General features: G+C 43.0%; 1 protein-coding gene across 1 annotated transcript; it reads left to right on the forward strand.

Annotated features, from left to right (window-relative positions):
- Positions 1 to 7509: 7509 nt before the first annotated feature.
- On the forward strand, positions 7510 to 8426 carry MIND_01120800 (uncharacterized protein; the record flags this gene model as incomplete). Its single annotated transcript, XM_037367765.1, has 5 exons — positions 7510 to 7551; positions 7603 to 8051; positions 8105 to 8148; positions 8193 to 8337; positions 8387 to 8426. The coding sequence occupies 5 exons, from the start codon at positions 7510 to 7512 to the stop codon at positions 8424 to 8426; spliced, it is 720 nt and encodes a 239-aa protein (XP_037215597.1).
- Between the last annotated feature and the right edge of the window lie 8503 nt (positions 8427 to 16929).

The following is a 16929-nucleotide window of genomic DNA, read 5'->3' on the forward strand; positions in this document are numbered from 1 at the left end:
AGACTCCTTAGCCATGCTGCAGCCCATGCATATACAAGCTTGAGTATCTAGTTAGCATTCCTGCTGGTGAATGACTGGCAGACAATGAGTATGTGAGACTTACATGCGGCCATTGGCCAGTCCAGCTATCTGGGCTACTACGCGGATGCCCTTGTATAGCAAGTGACACTCAGTTGTTAACATTCAGTTATGTCAGGCTACAAGCTTTGCTACTGGTATTCATGCCGGTCAAACCTCCTCAATTTCCTCAGAAAATCCTCATATAGGCCACACCATTGGGTTCGGATCGTCGAGTAGATTCTGAATATACTAAACTTTACAGAGAAATACATAGTTTTGAGTGAGAACGAGCCTCCACAATCTCGGACACAAATTTTGTGCAAATTTTGATGTGTGACGAAAAATCGGGCCGTGGCCAACTATTCTGAAAACGGCTGTAAGGACAGAGAAAGAATGGGAATATACACAGAAAGCCGAAGCGCAAAACAAGAGTAGATAATAAGGCAATAAATCACGGGAACAGGGTCGGTATTGGCAAGAAGAACATGCGATACAGAAGCGCGAGAGGAAGGAGAACATAACAAGTCAATAACGCACGCGTAGAGGTTGCCCAAGAAATTATCGCTCTTAATCTGCGCATGTTTCGGGAGGCACCGTGACCACCGCCGTATCTGGTGGCTTATTGCTACATTGCAGTCATAAAAACAGAAAACAGAAAACAGAGCGCAGTAGACCACGCACGTATTATTCCTCTGCCGCCTCTTTTTCACGGGCTCCACCTCCTTCAGCGCGCCCCACTCCTTCAGCACGCCCGCCGCCTTCGTGTCGCGCCTCCGCAGCTTGAGGAAGTCCGCCAGCGTCGACGTGCTCGTGATGTCAGCATGGCCTGGCTCGCTCGTCAGACACCCCAATAATCTCGCGGAGAAGAAACCACGCACTCCACACGACGACGCTGCTCCCCGGCCGCGCCCGTCGGTGGAAGTTATACGCCTAGCGCCCGCGGCACCCTTATCAGCAAGCGGGGCGGAGCTAAAGCGCACAGGCCACGCACATGCATCTGGCAGTACCACGACTTGGCCGTCCCCCTAAAAAACACCGGCAGTATACTTATTCTCCACATCGAGCAAAAACAGCTCCCGCCCGTCCGTGGACCAAGCCACCGCCGCGTCCTGCGACGTCAGCATCCTGCTCCCCCGTCAGCCCCCGGACGCAGACGCAGAGCACGAAAGGGACGACGCACTCGTGCAGACAGCGCAGGAACCTCGTGCAGACAGCGCAGGAACTTCTGCGCCTCGGGCGGGAGGCGCTTGTCGGGCGTGACGAGCGGGTCGGTGCCGCGCAAAGGCGTGCGGCGGAAGCCGGATCGTGAGGCGCTTGCTGCCGGTGCTGCTTGTGCTAGGACGGGCATTCGTCCCAGATATCGACTTGCTCAGGGTAGAAGCAGCGAGCGCAGAGACAGCCTGCTTCGCGGGGCGGGCACCCGCAGACAGCGTCCTACGTGGCAGTCAGCTATCACGCAAGTCGCCCCGCACAACCAACGAGCGGCGCACGACTTGGGCGCCCCTGCCCCGGGCACGCTTCCCCTCCCCTTCTGCTTTGCTTCTGCTGCATTTGCATTTCGCGCGCGGACATCGCCGAGTAAGCGAGCAGGACGATCGGCTGCGCGGGTAAGTGGCAGGACGGAAGGTAGAACGACAGCCCGCTGCTGTCACACGCGACTCCACTCCACAGCAGCGGACACCGACCGGTGACTGGCTAGCGGGCTCCGTTGCCGCTGGACGTGTACACCGCCTCCCGCACGCTGTCAGGCGCGACCGCGGACGATACTTACCGACTCGCGACGATGATCGTTATCATATGCATGTCGTTATCAGCTACGACGACGGGGAGGACGACAGTCTGATGACTCAGGAGAGCGATGCAACCAGTCTCGTTGAGCACGACCTCTCGAACAGCTTATCAGGCTATTCGGTATTGGTATTTTACAGTAGACCGTTCGTACTAGTACTACCAGAAAGTATCGACCAGTATTATATGTATAGTATCTCACGCAAGGAAGATGTTTGTCTCCCGCAGTCAGACTGTGAATTTGGTCTGAGAGGGGGTGAGTGTGACGACCAAAATAACAAAGATATGTAGGGGGGGTATGTCAAAAAAAAAGCGCAAGACAAAACGTGGTCGACAGCACGAAGAAACAATAGGTAGAGCACTCGTCCCAATGTAACGACAGCCATACCTGAATCCGATTCGAGCGACCCCGACTAGCATAACCGCCCCACTGGTGACATCCCTGGAGGCATCTCTCTAGCCACATCCCATCAATATCTTCCAGCCCAACCCCACCTCCCACCCGACTTTCTCCCAATTCCATGGCCATCTTGTGGCTTCATCCCCTAAAATCGAACCACCCACAGACGTCGACGACGATGAAACACGAGCAACACCCTGACATTAGAAGCAGGTTCATATGCTGCAACAGCACCTACAGCGTCAAGGGCATACGCGCCAACCTCGACAAGCTCCAAGTCGGCTGGTCGTCTCGGTGGCTGTGCCGCTGCCATAACGAGGAAAGGGAGAATGTCGTTCACAGTCCTGAGACGGGATGGGCTCGAATGCGTCGCGGAGATATAGGAGGAGGATGACAAGAGTCGACCGGTACCGCTGTTGAAGAGCTTTGCCACAGGATATGCTCCAGACGCAAATTGTCGCCAGACAGCGATTCGGAGCAGCGAACGCAGCAAAACGGGACCGTCCGCAATCTAGTCGATATAAAACTTATTCGATACGTTCCGGAGCATGATTTCGAGTCCCCGGAACTGCTGCTTGAGCTCTCGAGAAGGAATTTGAGGAAGCGCTTGTCGCTTCGCCCATGCATACAGCAAGTATGCTGTCTTTTTCTAACCCAGCGAGTAAGGTTCTCCCAAAGTAGTGGTGCCGGAGGGACAAGAAAGCGCCAACGGGAGAGGGGATTCCTCGACGCGGAAACAAGGGCGAAAGGTGACGAGTATGCGGGGAAGGCATCGGTGGCTTTGTGGATGGGCGCATAAGTTTCCTCGTAGAGCCAGGCGGGTGATGACGGAGTATCATATAGTGTGGGGAAAACGCTGGTGGGTCCCATATAAGGAGGAGAGTAGCAGGAAGTCGTATATACTATTTCCCGCGACTTCATGCGTAATCAGAGGCCATGACGCCAATTTCCGACTCCATCTCCGTCGATTGTGGAACTGGCGACTGAGACTAAGCGCAAGGGAGAGTATGAACGCCGGAGGAGCCGCAGAGTCGCGGGGAGGGGGAAGAGATAAATGAAGTTTGTAACGGGTCCGCACAATTGCGCCGCGACTGTTGCGCATAATGACGCGACCACATAGTATGTCGGGGAAATTGTGTGGGTGTCGCAAAAAGCTGTCGAAGCGGAGATGGTGGTGTTCATGCAATTGGCGTCATTCGACTCATTGCGAAGAGAAAGCGAGAGTCGTGGTGTCCAAGGAAGCAGATGATGTATACTCCGATGGATGCTCGCAGCAGGATCCTGATTTCTGCTGCAATGAGAGAGACGGGGAAGGTGCGCAAAGTGCATGTGCCGAGAAGACGATGATATTCAGTGACAAGCCATGGCATTGCTTTGTTGTAGGTTTGTATGCTGTGGAAAACAAATAGGATGGTTGGCGCGAAGTCGGTAGAAGGTCAGGGACCGACAGATGCAAGACGAAACGCAGAACTGGTCCAACTTTGGGCTCCCTTCCTAATAATGAGCATGGCTACGGAAATGCTGGGGAGAAAACGCACCGTTGACGCCCCAAATCTCTTTTCGAGGTTTTCCCAGTTCACAGATCCATTCGAATAGTCGGTAGACTGCTCTCGTTCTCCGCGCTGATGCTTCTCTGGGGTTCTCCCAGCCAAAGTGACGATGTTTCGACCTAGCGCGGTCCCAGAGTGTACCCGTACGTCCTTGGCATGCCGTGGATGTTGGGAAGACGTGGATAGGCGTAGCTTCTGGAGATATAATGATGCTGAATGCTTGCTGGGGTCTGAGAACAAAGAAAGAGTCAGTCCTGAGCAAGGCCAGCCAGTCGGAAACGAACCGTGTAGCGAGTCTGGCGAGCTATTAGAGGCGAAGCCCCAGCGCATCGTGCTCCGCCGCATCCTTCTGCTCCGCTCGACCCTGCAGTTCACCTCCCCACTTTCCGATCTGCCCCATGCGCCACATCATCGGTGTTTCCCCCCTTGTCTTAAGCTCCATCGAGTCGTTGTGCGTCTTCTGTTGACTGAGTAGAAGTGCTCAAGTGCAAAGCTGGTGGCAGACAGTCTGGCGACATGACGGAAAAGAAGAAGAAGAGCTTTCCTTATGGGGCTCTTTTCCCAAAGGGCGCTTTCCTCAGCACGAGAGCGCCGACAACGGTGCATTATGCTCATTCACCTTCTTTCTTGAGAACATAGGTTCTATACTTGGAGTCCGGACACGACAATGGTACTGTATGTATGCATGTATGTATGTGTCAAGGACTGGGAAATAAAGTGCTCTAGATAACCAATCCGAAATATCTGAGTACTGCAAGATCGAAATCAATATAGGTATCGCGTAAGGAAAGAGCAGAAGTAAAAATATATGTATGGGGTAGAAGCCCTGCTACGCAAGAAAATCTATGTCCGCCAGCGTTCGTCATCGGAGATAGGGACAAAAAGCATTGCGCCGCCATAGTCTTGTTGGGAAGATGGCTCTCCCATCCGCTAGGTCATCAGCCGCAAATGGCGTATTTGGCTTTTCCTCCTCAGAGAACAACTTCGGATCCAGCGAAAGAGTCAAGAAAGTGCTCGTGGCCTGGCCCAGGAAGTAAATTTGGAATGGGGCCATGATCTCGTTCGTGGGCTCTGGCGGGGAACACGGCAGAGTATTGCCGTTAAGGAAGTCGATGGTTATGATGAATAAAGAGGAAGGGACGCCAAATTGCTTGTATCGGCACAGTTGTCGAAGGGAGCGACGATGATGGTTTCCCCTGGACATATATTTATTTCACGCGAAAATGTGCGAGAGAAGGTTTGGAGGCAGATCTTGAAAGAGCGCAAGAAAGAGCGCAAGATATAGCGATATCTCGAGGGAACGATGAGGAGGAAGGGCATCTTGAGGTTCGAATTCGGCCAACAGACCCGTCTTGAAACGAGCGCGTGTGATGAAAGAGTGCAATTTGGTATCGGGAAAGTCGTTCGCTCGCGATCGGAAGTTTGCACGGAGAATCTCGTTCGACATGTGGCCATCGAACGCAGGGATAGAACGGATTCGTGCACATTTCGGCAGTTATCTCGAGTATACGAGCATTCTCTGTCGAGTGGTGGTACCTTTTGAGCGATGAGGATGTGGAGAAGGTGGACCGGACCATGCTGTCGAGGAAAGGGATGGTGCCCGGAGAAAAGCACCTGCTAGAGTAATCTGAATGGTCATCGGGGAAGTCGTTCGTGAAGAAGCGAGAGGTCAAGACCGCTCGGGAAAGCAATATGTATATGTGGCGGTTCTCTGGGACATTTGGCAGTCCAAATGAGAAGAGTGAGTTGACATGGTATCTCGGGAATGCTGGGGACGACCGCGCTTCCTCTTGATAATAGAAATAAGGCGGGAAACGTTCCCAGCAAGAAGGTACCGAGGAAGGGGATGTCGTGCTCAAGAAGGGAGCCCTTAAATGAGCCCAGAGGGAATTGCCGTGGTCGATGGATGTGGATGGTTGTTGGGGAAGTCGTAGTTTCGGCAGGAAGAGGCTGCGATGGATGAGGAACTCGTACTGCATCAGCGACCTGCGGCGACCGTCTTTCGGAGACCGTTCATCGTTCCCGTCAAAGAGAAATACGTCCAATGTAGGAGGTACATGTTTTGGCGGCCAGACAATGACCACGGAACGCGTTACGGGATGCAGGAGCAGGAGGGCATTAGCGAAGTCGAGAACGAGGTCGTGGAGTCGCTTTACAGCGGCGGCGGGTGATGAAGCAGCGTGAGGGGACGAGCGGGAAGCCATTTTTTCGGGTATAAAAGGCGACCGATGAGAGTTACGCTAGGTGTGGTTGATTGGCATCATATTTGGCGACAAGCAGCGACAACAGCGTCCTAGTTATATCGAATGGTCGAATGTGCATGAATATCCATGTCGGAAAGGGGAGATGACCAGTCTGGGAAGAAAGAAGAACGAGGGATATGGCCCTAAGGATGCTTGTCGCCAATTCTGCAGGAAATGAGCTCGACCAGTCGGAAAGCCTAGCCCAAGAACGCACCTTGGATCATCTATACCGTTGCACATAGTCGCGCGAAGTTCTCCATCCACTTCGAGGGCGCATATGCGTCTTTAGCCAAGCGCGCGAGACTTTCTCATTCAGTCGTGGTCGCCCCAGTACAAATGATGAAGTCCAGATATTGCAGGAGCCACCGTCGATATAGGGGCATGCTTGAAGGCGGATTAGAAGGCATATACGCCAGGAGAACCTGTGGGTGGAGGTGGAAGTCCAAGAAAGATCTTTGCCTGCGAAAAATAATGTGAGTGAGCATGATTCAGGAACAGCCAGTACATAACTCACCGCGAAGCGCACCGAAATCACCTAATTGCAGCCAGAATGCCCCATTATAGGGCCCTCAGCGACATCTCTCTCTATCCCACCCAGCCCAATCGACCCGCTTTAAAAGCTTTTCCCCGTCTTGTTTGTCAAAGATACCACGTCATTGGTCTTCAGGCTCTAAACACAGCCGGTCGAGCGGAGGAATGCGATGGAGAACGGCTGCCCGCGCGCCGCATGCTGGTAAACCCGACGGAGGACATGAAGAAAAAGGACAAGATGACGATTGCCTTTTTCGGCCAGGCGATGGTTGTTCCCGATTGCCACTATTCCTCGTGCGCGGGCACCAGCGACGGCGCATTCATACATCTGGACTGGCTCCACATATCTCATAGCATACCTAATCTTTGCTCATCGCTGGGTGACTGTCTATCAATACCTTCAGTACCTAAGAACATCTTAAGCTGTTGCTCCAAGAATCCAAGCTGCTGCTTAGCTGCAACGGTCGCCCATCTTCAGATTCTTGCTCGACTGTTCTCGCTGGGGCCCATGAATCGGCACTTACATACTTTAGCTTTTCAAATGCCCTCTCGAGTTGTTGCTCCGTACTCTCTGACAGGCTTTCGGCGTCATCATCTAGCAAGTACCGTACCAGGCTTTCGGCGTCATCATCTAGCAAGTACGGAAGCCTGTCATCGCCGTACTTGAAGTACGGCGATGACCCGCAGCGCAACCAATTGACATGTGTCTTGCTTCTGCCCTCTTCCTCACTCACCTCCCTCGACAACGAGCACCTCCAGAACACGCATCTCATTCGTGTTCTATATGCACAAGACAAGGCAAATGTAGTAGAGCTATGTAGATGCTCGGTAAGATTTCCCACCACTCTGCACTGGTGCTGACATACCTCTTAGATTCCGCCGAGTCCCTACCTTCGGGCGCATGACCATTCGACGTTTTCATCGTGCAGTATCCGAAATGAAGAAAATGGCGGCTCGGGACTTCGAAGACATCCTCCAGGTAAGTTACAGCTCTGTGGATAAGTCAGTCCAAGTTTTGACTTCACATCAGTGCTTGCTTCCCGTTTGCGAAGGTCTCTTCGGTGAATTCGATGCCCTGGTTCAACTTCTGGTATTCCGCCTGCAGATCTGGCATGCATACGCCAAGTTGCGCCTCCATACATCCACCACCATTGAACGCTTTCGCAAAGCCACCTCCGAGCTCTGTGAAACAGTGCGGAAATTTGCGCGCGATACCGCGAAGGTTGAAACCCATGAGCTCCCACGAGAGCAGAACGCTCGCATTCGTCGAAATGCAGCAAAGGCTGCGCGTCGCGCTGAAGCAGGAGACGCTGGGGACGATGAAGCTGTTGATGAAGATCAAACTATTCCGCGTCGAGCGAAACCACTGAACCTTGAGACATACAAGTACCAAGCTTCAACCCTGAGCACGAACTCGAGCCCATCCTACGCTTCATTTTCATCCACCAGAGTAAGCTCTGGTCCGTGCTGGTTCATGCGGTGAGTTGTCCCTTCATCCCTGTCCTTTACAATGCCTGATCTCTCTGTTCGAGATCCATAACGCGTCGCAGACCGAACGCGAGCAAAATACCAATAAGTTCAAGTCTCAATTCGCCTACCTCGTTCCTGAACCTAGTCAAGGTCACGCATTGCATCCTCCGCTCATCGATGGCGACGAGAGCAAGTCTAACCGGGGCTCTAATCATCCCGTCTGCCGCGCTTACTTGCTACCACCATGCGAACGCGCCAAGTTTCCAGAACTGACCTTTTCTGCCGCTGATACAAGGTAACTTCATCTGTTTTACATTCTTTTTGTTGCTTATGCTCCCTCATAGTGCTACGTATTCGTACGTCCCTGGTTTTTCTCGACAATGATGCTGATGATATCCTCCCATCCCCGCGCATCCTGTCGCTTACTAAGCTTTACCTGCATGTACTTGATAGCTTCAGAATAAGATTAGCAATTGTCTTGGCAATTGTATCATCTTGTATCTGGAATGCAAATGGCACCAGCAAGGTGTCAAAGCTCTGAATTATATATTCAAGGACCCTCCAAGGTGACCATAAGCCTCTGACAAGGGCTGCAAGGGCAACATAAGTTATCAGGGAATCAGAGCATTTCAAGGAATCTTATGATTGTCAGGCCATCCTGGCCTTGGGACCTTTGCAAGGAATAGATTCCTGACAGTGCAAACAAGGCCTTGTGATGCTTGCATGCACCTTTCTGAGCCTTTCCACTTTCTAAGGTTTCCTGTAACCTATATGTGAGAGATTATATAATCTCAGTTATGACGTCGCCGAGTTCTTTCCCCGACTCTCTCTGAAAGAGAGAAGAGGGTTTTGTCTTGATTAAGTAATTGCCCCGCCAAAGTAGATTCCATGCGATCGGTGAGCTTTCCCACAAGTATGATTTTAAAATTTGGGTCCGATGTTGCGATCAATTAAAATCAAATGACGTGCGATTGACGTGTGATTGATCACACCGTGACGTACGCTTAATCATCCTCGATACTCTTGTCTTCTCCGCTCATCTGAGTCTATCCTTTGCACTACCAGACCATCGTCTTGATAGTGTATTCCCACACACACAATTGATCCTTCGTTCAATTTGTGGTGTTACTTGTTGCTCACATATCAAGCCTTCGCTTGTTGTGTGATTTGAAGCTTGAATAACAAGAGAACTTGATCAGAATTATAGCGCTGACAATAAACTCTGGTTTGGGATTTATGATGTTGATTAAACAACCATGTCGTATATCTTTTGTGATTGATGAAGAATATTTTCCATCTGATTATGAGGAAAACATCAATCCTCTAGATTATCCTTTATGCTATTCTCCTCTTTATTATCCAGAATATTATCCCATGTTATGGAAGACATCTGAAAACATATCAACTTGGTTGATATCTTGTTTCCAATTCTACTTTCCTAAATTAACCTTTAAAGTGGAGTACCATGATTCTAATTTTTATATCTATTCCAATAAAAAAGATTTAACAACTAAAAATATCTGTTTGACCCTAAATGCTGAAATCATTGCCAAAACAAATTTTCATCCTATGTCATATGCTGCATTACTGAATATAAGAGATGAAAAAAATATTCCTTTATGGTTTACCTTTCCAATTCAACATTACATTGATAGTCTTCAAATGATAACCTTAGGTCAGTTGAAAGAAACTTATCCATTATTAAATAAAAAAAATGAATAAATTATCTATTTATCATATGATGATACATAAATTTCTAGATTCTTGTATTGAATTTATTAATAATACGACTGAAAATATCCTGAATATATTAAATAATCATTTATTCAATATTTATACATCTGTAGATGTTCTTGCATATAATTATATTTTGAGATCAGTTCCTAGATATATATTAAATCTTCTTATGTTGCCAATCTGTTATAAAAATATACACATAGTGCCATGCTTTACTATATCAGCCATTGAACCAACTAAAATATTAATTATACATACTTTAAAACAAATTATCAAATCATTACATATATCTAGACAATCTGTTAAGCTAACTAATTCATTTAGAGAATTATCAGATTTTATAGTACTAAGTATACAAGAAAGGATCAATTTTCTTTCAATATTTGATAAATATGATATAGAAAAATTTATTCGCTGCTTTCTACCTGAATTTAACTCAGACGTAAACCATACTATTATGGAATTAATTGTTATTTTTTTGAGATATGAATATAATATTGATGTAACTTACTTGATTAGAAGTTTGAATGATAATAGTAGTTCATTTACACCAATTGACTATTATAATGATCTTGAAAAAAACTGGCCACAGATACCATCATTACAACAGAATATCACGTGTATGAGAGATTATTATATAGGATCACAGTGGCAATATTCAGAAATTTGTGCATGTTGTACTTGTTTAGGTAACACTGAAGACTTTCCAATTATTAAGATATCTCCCACCCTTCAGAATAGTTCAGTTAATATGGAACATTTACAAGTTTTACAATGTAATATTAGACAAGTGAAAGATCATTTCAAATTTCCTTTATATCTTAATCATTTAGATAGAATAATGCTAGACTCCCGGGGTATTCAAGATTATACAATAAATTTATGTTCAGATTGCCATAGATCATTAAGTAGATCAGAAATTCCCAGATTTTCCTTGCGTAATGGATTATACCGAGGTCATTTACCTATAGAGTTTCAGGATCTTACATGGATTGAAGAGATGGCTTGTTGTATTTATCGCACAACTGCCCATGTAGTGTGTTTATTCAACAGAGAATGGGATGAAAGAGAACCAATGATATTACATGGAAATGTCTATGCTCATAATACTAATATTATTGAAACTACTGATATACTTCCCAGAACCCTACAAGATATTACTGGTTGCATATCAGTTGTTTTTTTTAGGTCCTAAGAATGCAGATTCAATCAAAGCTGCTTGCTCAAATATATTCTCTATAAGAAAGCAGAAAATTTGGAGATTTCTGCATTGGTTGAAATTTGAGGCATGTAATGCTCTATATCAAGAAATTCATTTATCACAAGAAAACCTAAACCTGTATACAACAGACAACTTTCTTCCAGGTATTGAACATAGATTTATCCATGATACTGAAATTAGTGCTCAAGCATTATTTGAACATGAATCAGCTGGGATTGAAAACCATCCTGCAGCAGATTTAAAGAGTTCTGCAGACTCTAAGACTATATTTTTGGAAAGTCTTGGTGTGTCTGATCCTGATAGTACCAGTTTGGATACGAATACTATGACTGCATCAGCACTTCGAAATATGTACATAAAACCCTCTGAAGATAGTCGTAAATTAAATGTTAAGACAAAAGGCACAAATCCAGATCTTAGAATTTACAGAGGGACAACTGCTATTGCAGAATATAGAAATCCATATTTATTTCCAGGTATGTTTCCTTCTCTCTTTCCTTATGGAATAGGTGGTTTTGATAGCAATAGACCAGTTAAAATTTCTTTAGAATTACAAACAAATTATTTATTAGATATATGTGATAGAGATTTTCGTTATCATAGATCTTTTATCTTTGTTGTTTTTAATATTATTCAACGCCGACAAGCTTATTTACATACATATTTAACTGTTCAACAAGATCGGTTTCATAGTTTGGCTAAACGTTTAGCATCTATAGATGAATCTATAGTACTTCATGTAGCACAGCGTCTTGAAAAGAGGAAAAAAAACTAGTCAATCTCACCCCTGATGAAAAGAAAGTATTTGAGCTACTTAATGAAGTCAAAAGTATATCAGCTAAAATTCCTGGATCTACAGCAAGTAAATTAAATTGTAGAAACCAAATTAGAGGATATATGGGTCTATTTGGAATGCCATCATTGTTTTTCACATGTAATCCTAATGCAGCTAATAGTCCCTTATTTCAAGTAATTTTTGGTGATACAAAAGTAGATCTACAAACAAAATTCCCTAAAATAGTAGAATATAATACACGTGCTATGAGATTAGCTAAAGATCCTGTAGGAGCAACAGATTTCTATCATTTTTCCATTAAATGCATCTTTCAGTATCTTTTTGGCTGGGATTTTGTTAAGAAACAAAGTTCTGAAAAAGGTGGAATATTAGGACATATAAAAGCTTGGTATGGTATTAATGAACTGACTGAACGTGGTGGTTTGCATGGTCATTTTTTGATTTGGTTACATGGTGCAGTAAACCCTTCAGATTTGCATGCTCAAATGCAAACAGATGATGATTTTGAACAAAAGGTTTGTCAATTTTTTGAAAATATAGTTTGGCATCATGTACCTCAAATTGACAATGAATTACTAAATGAAACAACATTAATAGGAGATCCTAGAACTGAGAGATTTGTTCCACCCCCAGTTATTGATCTAACTTCTGCCTCATTTTCAGAACTAAACAATTGTTCTAATCCTTATGAAACAATTCCTGTTAGCCAACATACTAAACTTGATGAAGAATTCATTATCTGGTGGACTACATTTCTTATAGAAATTGTACGATTAGGTAATATATTACAGAAACATAAATGTAAACCTGGTTGTCATAAGTATGGTCATGATGACAACTGTAGATTTCTCTTTCCACATGAGATAGCCCTTAATACAACATTTCATAAAAAAACTAATTCATTTATTCTTCGTTGTTTAGATCCTTTGATGAATTGGTTAAATCCATATATCATGATTTGTGTAAGACATAATCATGATTTGAAATGTATATTATCAGGTAAATCAGCTAAAGCTGCCATGTTCTACATCACAGATTATATTACAAAGTTTGATGAAAAAACTTATCAGACACTATCTTTACTATCAGCAGCTGTATTGTCTAACCATAAGAATATGCCTAATAGAGAAGAGCATCCTTTGACTGCTTCTAAAGATCTTTTAAATAAGTGTCTTTCTCAATTAACTCGTCAACAGCATATTCATGCACAACAAGCAGCATGGTATATTCGTGGCCATGATGATGCCTTTTGTTCTCATAAAACAGTTTCAATGATGTCATCAGCATTAATAGCTAGAGTTAAAAATTTATATATGAAAAACTTACCAAGTCATATATTGGCAGATGAACATATTGATTCAGATGAAAATGAAGAGATTGATTCTGAGCCAGTTGATCCTGTTGAAACTCCTGTTCGAATAATAATTGCACCAGGAGGACAGTTGATACATTCTAACTCAATTGATAATTATCTATATCGTGATGAATTGCTAGAATCAGTATCATTTTATGAATTTGTCCATCGTTTTACTATAGAACCATCATCAAATAGTAGTAAGACAAAGTATCGAAGATATAAAATTAATCCTCCAGCACGGAAGTCTAATACACATCAGATTGTTGAACGTACAAACTATACTACTGGGCCAATATTTCCGCTTAGTGTTCCACAAATGATAGGTATATCAATTCCTACTCAGAATTCGTCAGATTATGCTTTATTTATATTAGCACATTTCAAACCATTTTCAGCTACTAATCCATTACTAAGAGACAAAGAAACTCCTGAACAATTACTAGATAAATTAATACTATCACCATTTAATACTAGAATTCTAAAGAATTGGCATTCTATAAATGAATGTGAAGATGAGAGAGATGCTGAAAGATTGAAAAAGCAAGTAGCAGTTCAAAAAGCTTCAAAACAGCTTACAAAAGAGCTTGAAGGTAATGAGGCTTTGACAGATTTGTTAGATATAGATGAATTAGCAATACCTATTGATAATACTAATGATTTGAAAACACAACAGGTATTAAATACATTAAGTAAATTGAAATGGCTTCAGCCTTCTATACAGAATAGAGATAAAGATATAGAAACAACCACATCTGTATATTCTGAAATTGATCTTCATAATTATGAAAAGAAAATCAAAGAAACAACTAGAGATTTAATTACAAAACGTAGAGAAATAGCAGAGATTTCACTAACAAAATCCTTACATTTTTATTCCCAATATAAACAGTCTGATGAAGGGCATACAGAAATGCAAATTGATGATCAAGATGAACCACAAATAACATTAAATTCAGCTCTAGATCAGATTTCTCAAGAGTTCAGTCTGAACTGTAAGCAAAAGATTGCATTTGATATTATATCACATGCTTATATTGATTTAATAGATGCTAGAGCTAAAGGTATTATCAAAACAGAACAACCCCAGCTTGTAATGCTATTGACAGGATCAGGAGGAACAGGAAAAACATGGGTAGTTAAAGCTGTTCAAAAGGTTATGGAAATATTTGGTTGTGGTCATTGGATAAAATATTTAGCCCCATCAGGAAGTGCTGCAGCTTTGATTGATGGAGCAACCATTCATTCTGCATTGAAAATTCATCCAAAGAAGAAGAAAAAAAGGAAATATTGATGATGATGAAAATTATCAGGTAACATTATCAATCAATGCTCAAAGAGAACTAGAAGAAGAATAGAATGAAGTTGATGTTGTTATGTGTGATGAAATATCTCTTCTAGGGGCTGAGCTTTTTGCTGAAATGGATCAGGTATGTAGATTTATTAAAAAAGATAATAGACTGTTTGGAGGTATAATATTTATTTTTTCTGGTGATTTTTTACAGTTACCTCCAGTAAAACAAGTACCTCTTTACCGACCTGTTCTTCCAAGATCAAAAACTTTAGCAAAAAGAGCAAATGAATTTTTAGCAAGATTAGGAAGAATGATATATAAGAAAATAGATACTGTGATTGAATTAATAGAACAACAAAGGATGGCCTCTGATCCTGAATATAGTTTAGCTGTTCAGCACTTAAGATTAAGACAATGTGATGACATAGATATTGAACTTTTCAATTCCAGGGTAATTAAAAGTGATATGACCAATCTTATTCAACATGAACACATATATAATGCAAATGTTATCAATTTAGCAAAAGCTATGGCTGACTGCCCAGAGCGTATTACATGTGCAGCAAAAGATTTGGTTAATTCTGTTGATCCTAAAACTATTGATCTAAGAAAATCAATATTAAATCTAGAAAGTAAACTTCCTTCATATATACCTATCTATCGAGGTATGCCAATTATTCTCAGACATCATAATCCTTCTCCTCCATTAGGTATAGCTAATGGATGTCAAGGAGTTGTTCGCGATTTTGCAGTAGAAATTGATGCATTAGGAGTTACTATCCTCAAATGGACTTTGATAGAATTTGAAAACAGCAAAATTGAACTGCCTGGACTTCCAAAGAAACATATTCTATTAAGTCCTTTTAAGGAAAGTTTTACCACTACTCTATCTTCAAATCTGACAGAAGATGGCATATCACAAAAAGCTAGTATAAAACGTTTTCAGGCAGATTATGAACTTGGCTTTTGTGTAACTGGACACTCCGCCCAAGGAAAAACATTACTAGTTGTTATAACAGACCTGAATGTTGGGGGTTCAGCTGCCTATGTAGCAGCATCAAGACCTAAAAATCGAAATGGTCTTATTTTATTAGAAACAGCAACTAAGAAGAATTTGAATAAACCTTTGCCTCCTGATTTGAGAATAGAAATGCATCGACTACAAGCATTGGAACATAATACACTAGTGCGATATAAAATAATTGATGAATCTTTAGTTGAGATTCCAGATCCTGAAGGTGCTCTTGGAACAGATGAAATCAGAAGTTTAGAATTTGTAACTAGTAAAAAAGTTGAGAAAAAAACAGTTTCTACAGGGAAAGGTCAAATGGTAAGATCAACAAATGAACTTTCCTTGGCTATCAAAAGAAAAGCTGATAATGATATTTTTAATCATAGTAAAAAAAGTAAAAAAACAATCAATAAGGAACATATTCCGGTACAATTTCTACTCTGTTCTTGGGATGCTATAGATTATTCTTGTGCATATGATACAATTATTGCAGTGTTTGTCAGTATTTTTGATCAACTATCTCCAGTCAATATAGAACATTTGATTGAACAAAGAATTGCATTAGAAATCTATGATAGAATTCAAAGTATTGATAGAACATCAATATTTTCCTTTAATCAAGAATGTAATAAACTTCGGGATTTTCTTAGTACAGAAATTACAAGTTTGCCACGATATGGTCCCATATATTCATCTTTTGATCGCATTATGACAGAAACACTTAAATTAGACACATTCAGAGGATTGAGATTGGTACAACAAGCTAGATGCTCATTGTGTCATCATCAAAAAATCATAAGAAAGTGCAAGTCCTCATTTTCAACATTTGCAATTGAAGTTAATTGGAGTGAGTATGCTTTTTTACATGAATTTCCAGCATATAATCATATTACTGAAATAGTGAATACTCAACAATTTCTAATTCCAAATCCCTGGAGTCGTGAATGGATATCTTGAACTAGATATCAACCTACCCTTCGCGCATACTTGGACATACTAAAAAAAGTCAAAGCTCTAAAAGATCACATTGAATTTGTTGTTAATTCCTGTTATTTGGCCTCTACTACAAATGTATGGTAGCCATTTTCTATCTCTCATAATCCTACTTTGTCCATTCCTTGCCTCTGTAAATTTCTGCGGTATCATGTCCTTTCTGGTCTGCTATATTGCCCGAGCAGTCCAGACATAACCGTACTAGGACGGCCGCACCGGAAAGTGCTTGAGTGGGTGTCCCGATATGGGGGTTAGTCGCGAGTACAGTGGATAGGGGGGGAGGAGGTTACGACCGATATCTTGCTGCCCTGCAGTATGCGCCAAATAGAAACAGTCCCCCTTGTGTGAGTAAGCGGGAGGCCGTTGATTTGTCCACACATGCAAGCTTGAGCGAGACGTAGGGAGTGCTCTCCCTCTTCACATCTGCCCTTGCCATTGGCTGGTAGGTCAAAACCTCACTATCACTGTAGCCTTGAGAT

Source organism: Mycena indigotica (genome assembly GCF_014461135.1).
Source record: "Mycena indigotica strain 171206Taipei chromosome Unknown Mind.scaff0010, whole genome shotgun sequence".
Classification (NCBI taxonomy): Eukaryota; Fungi; Basidiomycota; class Agaricomycetes; order Agaricales; family Mycenaceae; genus Mycena; species Mycena indigotica.